Source organism: Rhinopithecus bieti, unplaced genomic scaffold (genome assembly GCF_001698545.2).
Source record: "Rhinopithecus bieti isolate Rb0 unplaced genomic scaffold, ASM169854v2 scaffold_10017, whole genome shotgun sequence".
Taxonomy (NCBI): domain Eukaryota; kingdom Metazoa; phylum Chordata; class Mammalia; order Primates; family Cercopithecidae; genus Rhinopithecus; species Rhinopithecus bieti.
In genome coordinates, this window is record NW_016806314.1 from 135,943 (window position 1) to 148,530 (window position 12,588).

General features: G+C 44.2%; 1 protein-coding gene and 1 pseudogene across 3 annotated transcripts in view; one reads left to right on the forward strand and one right to left on the reverse strand.

Moving 5' to 3' along the window:
- Positions 1-12,588, forward strand: part of RAB3B (RAB3B, member RAS oncogene family) — a 78,814-nt gene that overhangs the window by 9,314 nt on the left and 56,912 nt on the right. For 2 of the 3 annotated variants that reach the window (XM_017875411.1, XM_017875413.1), the window contains exon 2: positions 4,377-4,604. In XM_017875411.1, the coding sequence (XP_017730900.1) occupies positions 4,377-4,604 (228 nt within the window). Of the gene's footprint in view, positions 1-4,212; positions 4,282-4,376; positions 4,605-12,588 lie in introns of those variants that run through there. The other variant, XM_017875412.1, reaches the window with a different exon arrangement.
- On the reverse strand, positions 577-976 carry LOC108531811 (40S ribosomal protein S26-like; annotated as a pseudogene).

Here is a 12,588-nt window from a genome sequence, read left to right on the forward strand (position 1 = left end):
TATAAATTGATAACATGTATGCCTCTGGGGAGGGGAGCTGGATCAGGAATCAAAGATGGAAGCAAGACTTACTTTTCAGTTTAAACCTTTAGGTTTCATATTACTTGTATTTCATGCCAGGAATTAAGAAAATAATGCAGCTAGGTGCGGTGGCTCTTGCCTGTAATGCTAGCACTTTGGGAGGCCATGGAGGGCAGATCACTTGATCCCAGTTTGAGGCCAGCCTGGACAACATGGTGAAACCCCATCTCTACAAAAAGTATAAAAATTAGCTGGGCATGGTGGCACATGCCTGTAGTCCCAGCTACTTGGGAAGCTGAGGTAAGAGGATCACTTGAGCCCAGGAGGTCAAGACTAGTAAGCCAAGATAGCGCCATTGCACTCCAGCCTGGGTGACAGAGTGAGACCCTGTCTCAAAAAATAAAATAAAATAAGAAACTACAGCTGGTAAAAAAGGTAATACTTGCAAATAGGATATGCTTGAATTATTTTCCATAAGTGTGTATTACTTTTTAAATTAACAAATAAAATATAATATTAACATAGATGGCCTGTTTTTTAAGTACAATTTCCATTTTAGTTTTGTCCAGAGAATAGTCCATCTTCAGTCTTTAAGGACGCAGCTCCTTCCATGGGCTTTGGTGGGAGCCGTGGGGCAGCACCCGCAGGTCTAAATCAGGGTGGGGGTGTTTGGTCCTTGCGGGCTTCACGAGGCCAATTCCTGACTACTTTGCTGTGAATTGCACAACTCACACAGTAATGTAGCTTCACATACTGCTTGGGAAGCACATAGGCATCAAAGACACTTGCTTCAGAAATGTCCCTGACTGCTGTGGCCTCCACTATGTTTCGAATGACGAATTTCTTAATGGCCTTGTCCTTGGGCACACATTGGGCACAGTTCATGCAGTGAATAGGCTGCACGTGGTTGCGGGCCTTTTTTGGCACGACTGTTGTTCCTTCTTTTCTTTGTCATCTTGGAGGCGTGGACTGGAGAGAGGAGGTTTTTTTTTTTTTTGGTAGAGACAGTCTTGCTCTGTTGCCCAAGCAGGAGTGCAGTGACGCAATCATGGCTTACTGCAGCTTCAAATTTCTGGGTTCAAATAATACTCCTGCCTCAGCATCCCAAGCAGCTGGGATTATAGATGTGTGCCTCCACACCTGGCTAATTTTTTACTTTTTGTAGAAATGGGGTCTCCCTATGTTGCCCAGGCTGGTCTTGAACTCCTGGCCTGAAGCCATCCTCCCACTTGGGCCTCCCAAAGTGCTGGGATTGCAAGTGTGAGCCACTGCACCTGGCCTTAGGTGGCACTCTTGTATGAAAAAATATTGAAGGACATACACTAAAATGTTAACAGCCATAGTTTCTGAGTGGATGGGATGTCAGTTAATTTTTTTTTTTTGGGGGGTGGTATCTCGCTCTGTCGCCCAGGCTGGAGTGCAGTGGCATGGATCTCAGCTCACTACAAGTTCTGCCTCCCATGTTCACGCCATTTTCCTGCCTCAGCCTCCCAAGTAGCTGGGACTACAGGCACCCACCACCACACCCGGCCAATTTTTTGTATTTTTCTAGAGATGGGGTTTCACTGTGTTAGCCAGGATGGTCTCAATCTCTTGACCTCGTGATTTGCCCACCTCGGCCTCCCAAAGTGCTGGGATTACAGGCCTGAGCCACCGTGCCTGGCCAGTTGTCAGTTAATTTTAAATTCTCTTTTTCACATTTTCGTATAATTTTCAACTTTTTTATAATGAATACATTCATAGTAGGAATTTTCTCTTGTGCACAAAGAAAGATGACTGGCAAACAGCAGAGTGGTGTGAGGTTGTTGTGGTTACATCCCTTGTTTTAATGTAGAAAAAGCATAATGTGGCCAGGAGTGGTGGCTCACACCTGTAATCCTAGCACTTTGGGAGGCCGAGGCAGGTGGATCACCTGAGGTTAGGAGTTCAAACCAGCCTGGTCAACATGGCAAAACCCTGTCTCTATTAAAAATACAAAAATTAACCAGGTATGGTGGTGGATGCCTGTAATCCCAGCTACTTGGGAGGCTGAGGCAGGAGAATCGCTTGAACTCGGGGGGCAGAGGTTGCAGTGAGCCGAGATTGCGCCACTGCACTCCAGTCTGGGCAAAAGAGCAAGACTCCATCTCAAAAAAAAAAAAAAGCATGATGCCTTTGCATGGCAAGTTCTTGCAACAGCCTTTGCACCTAGTACCATGAAAAGCTGAAAAGTTAAGGCTGTGAGATGGTCTAAGCAGCCAATGGCACCCTCCTTTCCAACCTCACTTTCTTCCTCCATGTAAGTGCTGTGCCTCGGTCTCCAAGTGTCCTGGGCATGTTCCACACTTGCCTAGTGAGTCTTGTCATGGGACAGATTGATACAGGGATGGAACTTAGAGTCTCAGATAAGGATTGAGAGCTGGGAGCAAAGGGAAGAAAGAACAGAGACCACGGGAGTCCAGTGGTGACATATGCAAGGAACTTTTATTAAAAGGCTGCTAACAACCTTACATATTTGTCTAACTTTTCTTCAAGAGAGCTTTAAACCTACATTAATCAGCTCCTTATCCTTACAGCTCACCTGAGAGGCCCAAAGAGCCACACCCACCAGCTCACGCCCTTTATTTTCCCTTGGGGAAAAAAGCAGGAATTCCTAACAAGAATGAAAACCCAGACACCATCACACTTGAATGCTGTCCTCCCACCCTCCTCTGACTGTTCATCCAGCAAATCTGGGTACCCTTGTGCTGAGCATAAGGGGAGATTTCAGGTGGAGAAGCAGGGTACCTGAGGCTTCCAAGACATAGGAGAAGCAATTAAAGACTTAAAGAAGACCATGTGACCAAGTGCTGAATTATGGAGTTCAGATTTGGGTGTTCTAGGAAAGCAGATGGTGACAGAACTGAGAAGGCTGGGGTCTCAGGAAAGGTCTGGCATGTATTAAATATTTGCTGAATGAATGAATGAATGAATGAGTGAACAAATAAAGGACCTAGGCTTTGAAGGCTTTGGAATAATAAGGACATATGTTCACACCTGTGTGGAATTTACCAGTTGATAATGGTTTCATCCATTGTTATCTCGTTTGAGTCCTGTGATAGCCCTGTGAGAAGAGCAGGGTGGAAATTGTTCTCCCCATTTTCCAGATGAGGAGATTGAGCCCCAGAGTGATGAAGTGACTGTGATGAATTCAGCACACATTTCCTGAGTGTTTATTATGTGCTAGGATTCGTGCTTTCCTAGAAACCAGATATCTAGGAATGAAGTCCATTAAGGCCCAGCTGCTCATTCCAACAGTGCTGAAGTGATATAAGGGCTGTTACAGTGTTCTGAGAGCACAGGGGCAGGAGTGCCTGCCTCTGCCATGCACAAGGAAGCTGGCACTTGACCTGGACCTCCAATGATGGGTAGGAGTTTGTTAGGAGGAGAAGAGAATTCTAGGCAGAAGGAATACATGTATAAAGGGACAAAGGCAAGAAATAATGTGGCTTATTTGGCGTAAAGTGTGTAATTAGATCTAAGGGAAGCACAGGTTGGTGAAGAGAAGGGGTATAGGAAGATAAAGCTTAGAGAGTTGGCTCTTTGGTTAGTTGGTTATTTGTCAAGTTGAACAGTTTGGACTTGATCTTTAGAGCTGTGGGAAGCCATGAAAGTTTCTATTTTTTATTTATTTTATTTTTTAGAGATGAGGTCTTGCTCTGCTGCCCAGGCTGGCATTCAGTGGCATGATCATGGCTCCCCACAGCGTTGAACTCCTGGGCTCAAGTGATCCTCCCACCTCAGCCTCCTGAGTCATAAAAGTTTTTAAAGCAAGAGAGTGATAGCTCTTTACTGAGTCTTTCCTTGGATGCGCATGCGTTTGCTGTTCTTGGCTTTTTTTTTTTTTTTTTTTCTTTCTCCAAAATAGCTCAGGAGCTGCTTCCTCCAGGAGCCTTTCCTTGATCACCGGGCCTCCAGGCTCAGTAAGATGCTTCTCATGGACTTCCTCAGCCAGGACTCCTCTGTCTTATCACTTATCTACTGCTTTGTTACTCTGTGTTGACCCACCTTTTATTCTAGTCTTTGTCCACCTAGAGGTCAGGCACCATGTCTGACTCATATTTGTAAGTCCCATGACCAGCACAGGGCTTGCCCCAGATCAATGTGCTCAGTAAATATTTGCTGAAGGAATGAATGGGAGGAGCTGGGTTCCACCCTAGTGCTGAGACAACATTTGGGGCAGGTGTAGTGATGGAGTGATTCTGAGTAGTGTGCATTTCCTCAGTGCTGCTGGAGTAAGGAGTGAGTGCGTGAATGGTGGGGTGACCATTAGAAGGTTGGTGACTCAAGGTGACACTGAAGGTCTGTTCCTGAGTGACCCTAGGTCTCTCTTGCAGATGGCTTCAGTGACGGATGGTAAAACTGGAGTCAAAGACGCCTCTGACCAGAATTTTGACTACATGTTTAAACTGCTTATCATTGGCAACAGCAGTGTTGGCAAGACCTCCTTCCTCTTCCGCTATGCTGATGACACGTTCACCCCGGCCTTCGTTAGCACCGTGGGCATCGACTTCAAGGTGAAGACGGTCTACCGTCACGAGAAGCGGGTGAAACTACAGATCTGGGTGAGTCCTGGGAATCTTGGGCAGGATTTTCCTGAGAGGCGGCTGGCCTGACAATATAAGGGCTGGGAGGTGGGGCCAGCTTGGAACTTCTGGGGCTTGCAGCATCAGGCGTTAATGCTGTTTCAGGTGTGGCCCCTGGGCTACCCTCTGCTAGCTTTATACAAGTTTGCTCTCCTCCAGGGGTTCAGTTGCTTCTCTGTTTAACTATGCAGGAGGTTTTATGTTGGCTTGTCTAAATGAGTGACCAAGAAACTGGGGCTTGGAGTTAGAGACTTGGGTTCAAATTCTGCTTCTGCCACTTACTAGTCATGGAACTTGACTGAATGGCTTAACTTCTCTGGGGCACCCTTTCTTCTTTGGGGATTGTAATAGCATCTGCATCATAAGGCTGTTGGGTCCTTAGTTCCTTGGCATAGTTCCTGGAACATTGTAAGTGCACACTAAATGTTAGCTACAGTATCAGTTATCTACTGTCCTATAACAAAACACTTTATAAGTTCATAGTTCCGGACTGGGCAACATTGTGAGACCTCATCTCTACAAAAAATAAAACAAATTAGCTGAGCATGGTGGTGGGCGCCTGTAGTCCCAGTTACTTGGGAGGCTGAGGTGAAAGGATTGCTTGATCCCAGGAAGTCGAGGCTGTGGTGAGCCATGATCATGCCACTGCACTCCAGCCTGGGCAACGGAGCAAGACTCCATCTCAAATAAATAGATAGATAGATAGATAGATAGATAGATAAATAAATAAATAAATAAATTTGTAGTGTCAAACAACAATAATAATTCATTATCTTATAGTTTCTGTGGATCAAGCATTTGGGAGTGGCTTGGGGCCTCTTATGAGGTGTAGCCAGCTGTTGGCTTGGGTTGCAATCATCTGAAACATAGACTGGGGCTGGAGGATCTTTTTTTTTGTTTGTTTTAAGACGCAGTCTTGCTCTGTTGCCCAGGCTAGAGTGCAGTGACATGATCTCGGCTCACTGCAACCTCCACCTCCCGGGTTCAAGCGATTCTCCTGCCTCAGCTTCCCGAGTAGCTGGGACTAACAGGCACCCGCCACCATGCCCAGCTAATTTTTGTATTTTTAGTAGAGATAGGGTTTCTCCATGTTGGCCAGGCTGGTCTCGAACTCCTGACCTCGTGATCCACCCGCCTCGGCCTTCCAAAGTGCTGGGATTAAAGGCGTGAGTCACCGCGCCTAGCCTGGGGCTGGAGGATCTTAAGGCTGCACACTCACATGTCTGGTGCTAGCTGTTGGCAGGAGGCCTTACTTCTTTCCCATTTGGCCTTTTAGAGTGTCTTCACAGAGCTGCTTAAGTGTCTTTATTTGTGTAGCAGCTGGCTTTTCCCAGAGTGAGAGATGTAAAAGGCCACAGGAAGTGGCAATGTCCCTTGTGAGTTAGCCTTAGCCTTACAGCTTTCTATTGGTCACTGATTCAGCATGGGAAGAAACTACACAAAAGTGTGGATATTGGGAGGAAAGTATCATTGGGGACCATCTTGGAAGCTGGCTGCCACAGCTACTACTATTATTAGTGTCTACCAGTAGTACTAATAAATTATGTACATATTTTAGATGATATAGCAACATGTAGATCATATAGTTTTCAAAAATGAATTAGTATCTGGATTGGAAAGTTTGAAAATTTGTGATTTAAAGAATTCAAAACATGTATTATTATTATTTTATTTTATTTTTTTTGAGACCGAGTCTCACTCTGTAGCCTGGGCTGGAGTGCAGTGGCACTATCTTGGCTCATTGCAACTTCTTCCTCTCAGGTTCAATAGATTCTCCTGCCTCAGCCCCCTGAGTAGCTGCAATTATAGGCGTGTGCCACCATGCCTGGCTAATTTTTGTATTTTTAGCAGAGATGGGGTTTCACCATGTTGGCCAGGCTGATCTTGAACTCCTGACTCAGGTGATCCACCCGTGTCGGTCTCCCAAAGTGCTGGGATTACAGGCATGAGCCACTACGCCCAGCCAAAACATGTATTATTTATTATCTTTCTATTCTATGTGTTAAATGTACATTAATACATTATGCATATGTCTTATTGGGGCAGTCTGTGTATAGTACTTTTCTTTTTACAAATTATTTCCCATATATATTATCTCACAATTAACACTATGAAGTAGGTACTACTTTAATACTCTCCTGTTTTGCCGAATAAGAAACTCAGACTCAGAGATTAGTTAACTTGCCTTAGGTCAATGACACTGCTATAAAGTGGGATTTCAAGAAGATCTGATTCAAAAGTATGTGCTCTTTTCTCTACACTGTGCATCTGAGGTATTATAGAGTTCATATTTCCCTTCATGATAATGTCAAATATTATATAGGGATAAAAGTTCATTTTGGTCATTTGCTCTCTATTAAAGGCATTAAGGATTCAGAGATCGTTAGAAATAGGAGAAGCTATATGAGTCGTTTAGTTTACTGATTCTCAGACCCATGGCATCAACATCACCTTGGAATTTGTTAGAAATGCAACTTCTCAGGCCCACATTAGAACTATTGAGTCAGAAACTCTGGTGGGTGAGTGACAATGATCTGTGCTATGACAAGTTTTCCAGGTGGTTTTGCGGCAGGCTAACTTTGTAGAACCACTTAGTTTAACTAGCTTGAGGTGAAAGTCAACATGTGTTTACTAAAAGCACCTATTAGGTGCCAGGTGATTTCACTTGTGTTATCTAATATCATCCTTGCAGTTCGTGCACAAGGGGATGTGAGCACAGAATATTTGGGGCGTGGTGAGCAATACAGTAAAACTGGATCAAGGTTGTGAAAGAGCAGAGTTGGTGCTGAGAGAGAAATTTGCTGGAGAGGCTATAGGTGGCAGATTGGGGTTCAAAGAGACCTTCCACGGCAAACAGGAAGTTCTTGTCATCAGCCAGAGGATTCATGCTTGATGACTCCTTAGGGAACTGAAGAAATTATTAGAGCTTACTTTTAATCTTTGAACATAAAGTATTTTTTACTGATATTTACTATGTGGATTGTCAGAAGTGTCTTTGTTTGATCACCATATCAGATGGTCAGATAGCCTACACTCAAAACATCTTGAGACAGGAGGAGCCATTCTGCCCTTCTAAGGGGTTGACAGTGGACTGACTCACTTCTTCGTTTATGTTCGGCCAATTGTGAGCTTTTGTGGTTTTCTTGTGCCTGGTTAAGTGGATTTATTGATTACATGATCTAGTTTTAACTAAATGAAACGTCATAATGGATATATGGCTTTTAAAGAGTCCGATAAAGAAACCTCTGATTGAAGACTATACTAGAAGATTATAGTGAACCCAAATGAGCATAAAGAAAATGGCTGAACTGATGTTTTTCCAACTCCCAACACAAGTTCATTGTCAGCCACGTTTGGAGGTAAAATCAATGACAGTGTAATTAGATCTGACATGTTCAGTCTCCCATCCAAGTACTCACCAGTCCCAACCCCTCTTAGCTTCCAAGATTAGATGAGATCGGGCGTGTTCAGGGTGGTATGCCATAGATGACATGGTCATTCTCGTTGCTTTTGCTGAAGGGAAATTAACAAAGGGTTTTTATGTGTGTGTTTGTGCTTTTATGCAGCAAAAATAAAGTTTTCTGGACTGTTCATGAATACATTAGATTTTAAACATTTATTGTTTAACTTTATATATTTTAATATCTTTTGTGTATAGAAGTAGACATATAGATATATAATCTAAGGAATACACATATACTGTGCATGCTGTATCTAAATTTTTCTTACTTAAAGGGATGTAAGTTGGAGACAACCACCATAGGCACTGGGGAGCCATAAAAGGGTTTAAACAAGTTAGATTTGCATTTTAGAAAAATTCCTGGCTTCAGTTTGAAGGGTAGATGTAAATGAGGCAAAGAAACCAGGTTTTGGATCCAAACTCATCAAATTGTATACATTAAATAAGTGTATTTTTTTGTGTATCAATTATACCTCATAAAGCTGTCTAAAAATTAATAAACAAATATAGTAGTGACCAGCTATAAAAGAAAGGAAGCAAGCAAGGGCTTGGGTAAATTATATGGGGCTGAACTAAGTGTATTATTCTGCTCTGGCTGCCATAACAAAATACAATTGAAATTAATGTTCTCACAGTCTGGAGACTAGAAGTCTGAGATCAAGGTGCCAGCAGGGTTGATGTCTGATGTGAGCTCTCCCCTCGGGCTGCCTTCCCACTCTGTGTTCTTGCGGCCTTTCCCTGGTGCCTGGGCACGGGGGAGAGAGGTGCAAACTCTTTGGTGTCTCTTCTTATAATGACACAAATTCTGTTGGATCAGAACTCACTCTTATGACATCATTTAACTTTAATTACTTCCTCTGAGGCCTCATCTCCAAATACAAGCACACTGAGGGTTGGGGCTTCAACATACCCATTTTGGGAGGACATAGACATTCAGTCCATAACACTAAGAGTGACAAAATGACATGAAGGATGGAAATGAGGAGAAAGATTTAGAACTACAATTTACAGAATTTGATGATCAATTACTGTCCCCTCTTATCCTTGGTTTCACTTTCCAAGGTTTCAGTTACCTGGGGTCCCCTAGATCTGAAAATACTAAACAGAAAATTCTAGAAATAAGCTAATAAATTTTAAATTACATATGCTCTTTTTTTTTTTTTTTTTTTTTTTTTTTGCTTCACTTTCGGGCCGCCCACGGTTTTTTTTTTTTTTTGAGATAGGTCTCAGCTCTGTCACCTATGGAGTGCAGTGGCACAAGCTCAGCTCACTGCAACCTCCACCTCCTGGGTTCAAACGATTCTCCTGCTTCTGGAGCAACTGAGATTACAGGTGCACACCGCTATGCCTGCCTAATTTTTGTATTTTTAGTAGAAATGGAGTTTCACCATGTTGGCCAGGCTGGTCTCGAACTTCTGACCTCAAGTGATCCGCCTACCTTGGCCTCCCAAAGTGCTGGGATTACAGGCATGAGTCACTGCGCCCAGCCTAAATTGCACACTGTTTTGAGTAGCATGATGAAATATTGCACTGTCTTGCTCTGTCCTGCCTAGGGCATGAATGATCCCTTTGTCCAGTATATCCATGCTGTCTTTGCTATCTGCCCATTAGACATTCTGTAGCCATCATGGTTATCAAATTGAAAAAGCATAGTGTGGGCTGGGTGCGGTGGCCACGCCTGTAATCCTAGCACTTTACGAGGCTGAGGCGGGCGGATCACAAGGTCAGGAGTTCAAGACCAGCCTGGCCAACATAGTGAAACCCTGCCTTTACTAAAAGTACAAAAAATTAGCCAGGCCTGGTGGCAGGTGCCTGTAATCCCAGTTACTCAGGAGGGTGAGGCAGGAGAATCGCTTGAACCCAGGAGGCAGAGGTTGCAGTGAGCTAAGATTGGGCCATTGCACTCCAGCCTAGGCGACAGAGCGAGACTCCATCTCAAAAAAAGAAAAAAGAAAAAGCATAGTGTATACTATATGTGATTAGGTACTATCTGAGGTTTCAGGTATCCATTGAGGGGCTTGGAACTTATCCCCCAAGGATAGGGGGAGACTGCTTTCATTGTAAAAGGAAACGGGGGAACATTTATGTGTGTTTATGTATATATCACTTCTGTACACAAAAGTTTTGTGATTTTATTTTTTTGGTTTTGTGAGCTGTGGTAAATCACTTCATTTTTATGAATAGATAATGTCTTCGACTATAAAAGCCTCATAGGTTTGCTGGTGGTGAGGGAGCCTAAATGTGATAAGATAATACTGTGTCTGGGGAATGCAATACATATTGGGTTCCTTCCTTTCTCTGCCTTCAGGTCCACATGCAAGGGGTCACTGGGTTGCTTTCTTTCTTTTTTTTTTTTTAAGGTAGAGTCTTACTCTATCACTCAGGCTGGAGTGCAGTGGCACGATCTCGGCTCACTGGAAGCTCCGCCTCCTGGGTTCACGCCTTTCTCCTGCCTCAGCCTCCCAAGTAGCTGGGACTACAGGCACCCAGCACCACGCCCAGTTTTTTTTTTTTTTTTTTTGTATTTTGTAGAGACGGGGTTTCACCGTGTTAACCAGGATGGTCTTGATCTCCTGACCTCGTGATCCGCCCACCTCAGCCTCCCAAAGTGCTGGGATTACAGGTGTAAGCCACCATGCCCGGCCACTGGGTTGCTTTCTAAGGTTTTCCATCTGTGGTTCCAGGAGTGTTGGAACAGCATTTAGTGACTGACTAGCACAGTATGAAGTGTTCAGTTAAATTCCTCCAGCCCATTTGATCTCTCTTAGGGGATTCCAGACAGAAGAAGAGGAGGTTATGAGCATTGCTGAGCAGGGCCACCCACAATAGGAATTTCTGTCATCTCTGGGGGATGAGGGTCTTGGAAGTGCCTTATTCCCTGGAGGCCCTCACCACAAAGGTCCCTGAGAGCTCCCTTTGTTTCCTGAGAAGCTAATGATTGTGGATCAGAGAAGAAAGTCTTACTGGGGAGGTGGGGGTAGGAGAGAAGCCTCATTATTAGGGAGCGAGAGCATGCACAGGTGTGAGACGAGACTTGGTAACTCCACAGCAACGAATCCAACTAGAGGCCACTTACTGCTGGGTGCTGGTTGCCAAGCAACCCCTGGAGACCTGTGGGAATAGAAGAATGGAGGGGGCTTCCACCACCTCTATGTGGGGCCCATTGCAGAGGCTGTCTGGTGCTGATCAAGAGAACAATCCAGAGGACTGAGCTCACCTGGGACTCTGGGTCCTGGGTTCTAGTTTTTTTTTTTTTTTTTTTGAGATGAGATCTGACTCTGTTTCCCAGGCTGGAGTACAGTGGTGTGATCTCAGCTCACTGGAACGTCTGCCTCCCAGTTTCAGGTGATCCTCCCGCCTCAGCCTCCCTAGTAGCTGGAACTACAGGTGTGCCTGGATATGCCATGCCTGACTAAATTTTATATTTCTTGTAGAGACTGAGTGCAACCAGCACTCAGCAGTAAGTAGCCTCTAGTTGGATCTGTTGCTGTGTTGGTGATGATTTAAAAGCTCTTAGTATAACTAAAGATATACATAGATAATGTGTATAAAGCACTAACATAGTGCATGGCACAGAGTAAACACTCAACAAATTGTAGTTTTTATTAAGGTTCTAGGGAGATTGATAAATAGCATTCCTTTTTTTCCCCACCTAAACCCATTGAGAAACAGATGCAGGAGTCAGAGAGAAGGGGAGTAATGTAAGAAAAAAAAAAAAAAAAAAGCCTTATTACTCATAAAAACGAGGATGAAGCCATGGCTAAAGTCCTCCAGCAAATGGGGCTTGCTAATACTTTACTCTGGAGTCAGAAAGACACACAAACCCAGTCATAGGTCAACATGGGCCACTGGCTGTAATTAGCCCGTACAACATTCACTCAAAGTCAAAGTCTGTGTGGCCCAGATTTACTAATATTTAAGGCCTAAAGCATTCCACTCAGGTCTGTAGGAGGAGCCTCCATCTCCATGGACAGAGAAAGGAGGGTCCCTCCTCCAACAGCTTTTTAAAATTATCATTTTCTTCATGTATTTAATTTCGAGACAGGGTCGCCCAGGCTGGAGTGCAGTGGAATGCTCATGGCTTACTGCAGCCTCGACCTCCCGGACTTAAGCAATACTCCCACCTTAGCCTCTCCAGGAGCTGGGACTATAGGTGCATGCCACCATACCTAGCTAAGTTTTGTATTTTTTGTAGAGACAGAGTTTTGTCATGTTCCCCAGGCTGGTCTCAGACTCCTGAGTTCAAGTGATCTGCCCGCCTAGGCCTCTCAAAAGTGCTGGGATTACAGGTTCGTGAGCCACTGCTCCTGCCCAATAGCTCTTACTATAATTAAAGACATAGATAAGAGTGACCATGGGTTCCAAAGGGGGGTTAGACAGAATGACAAACACTGGGACAAACAGGAGGAGTTTTAAGAGATTTCCTGGGAATCTGAATTCCACAGTGATGAGAGTAACTCCCCATATAAACAGGAACTGAGAACAAGGTCAGGGTGAGATGGA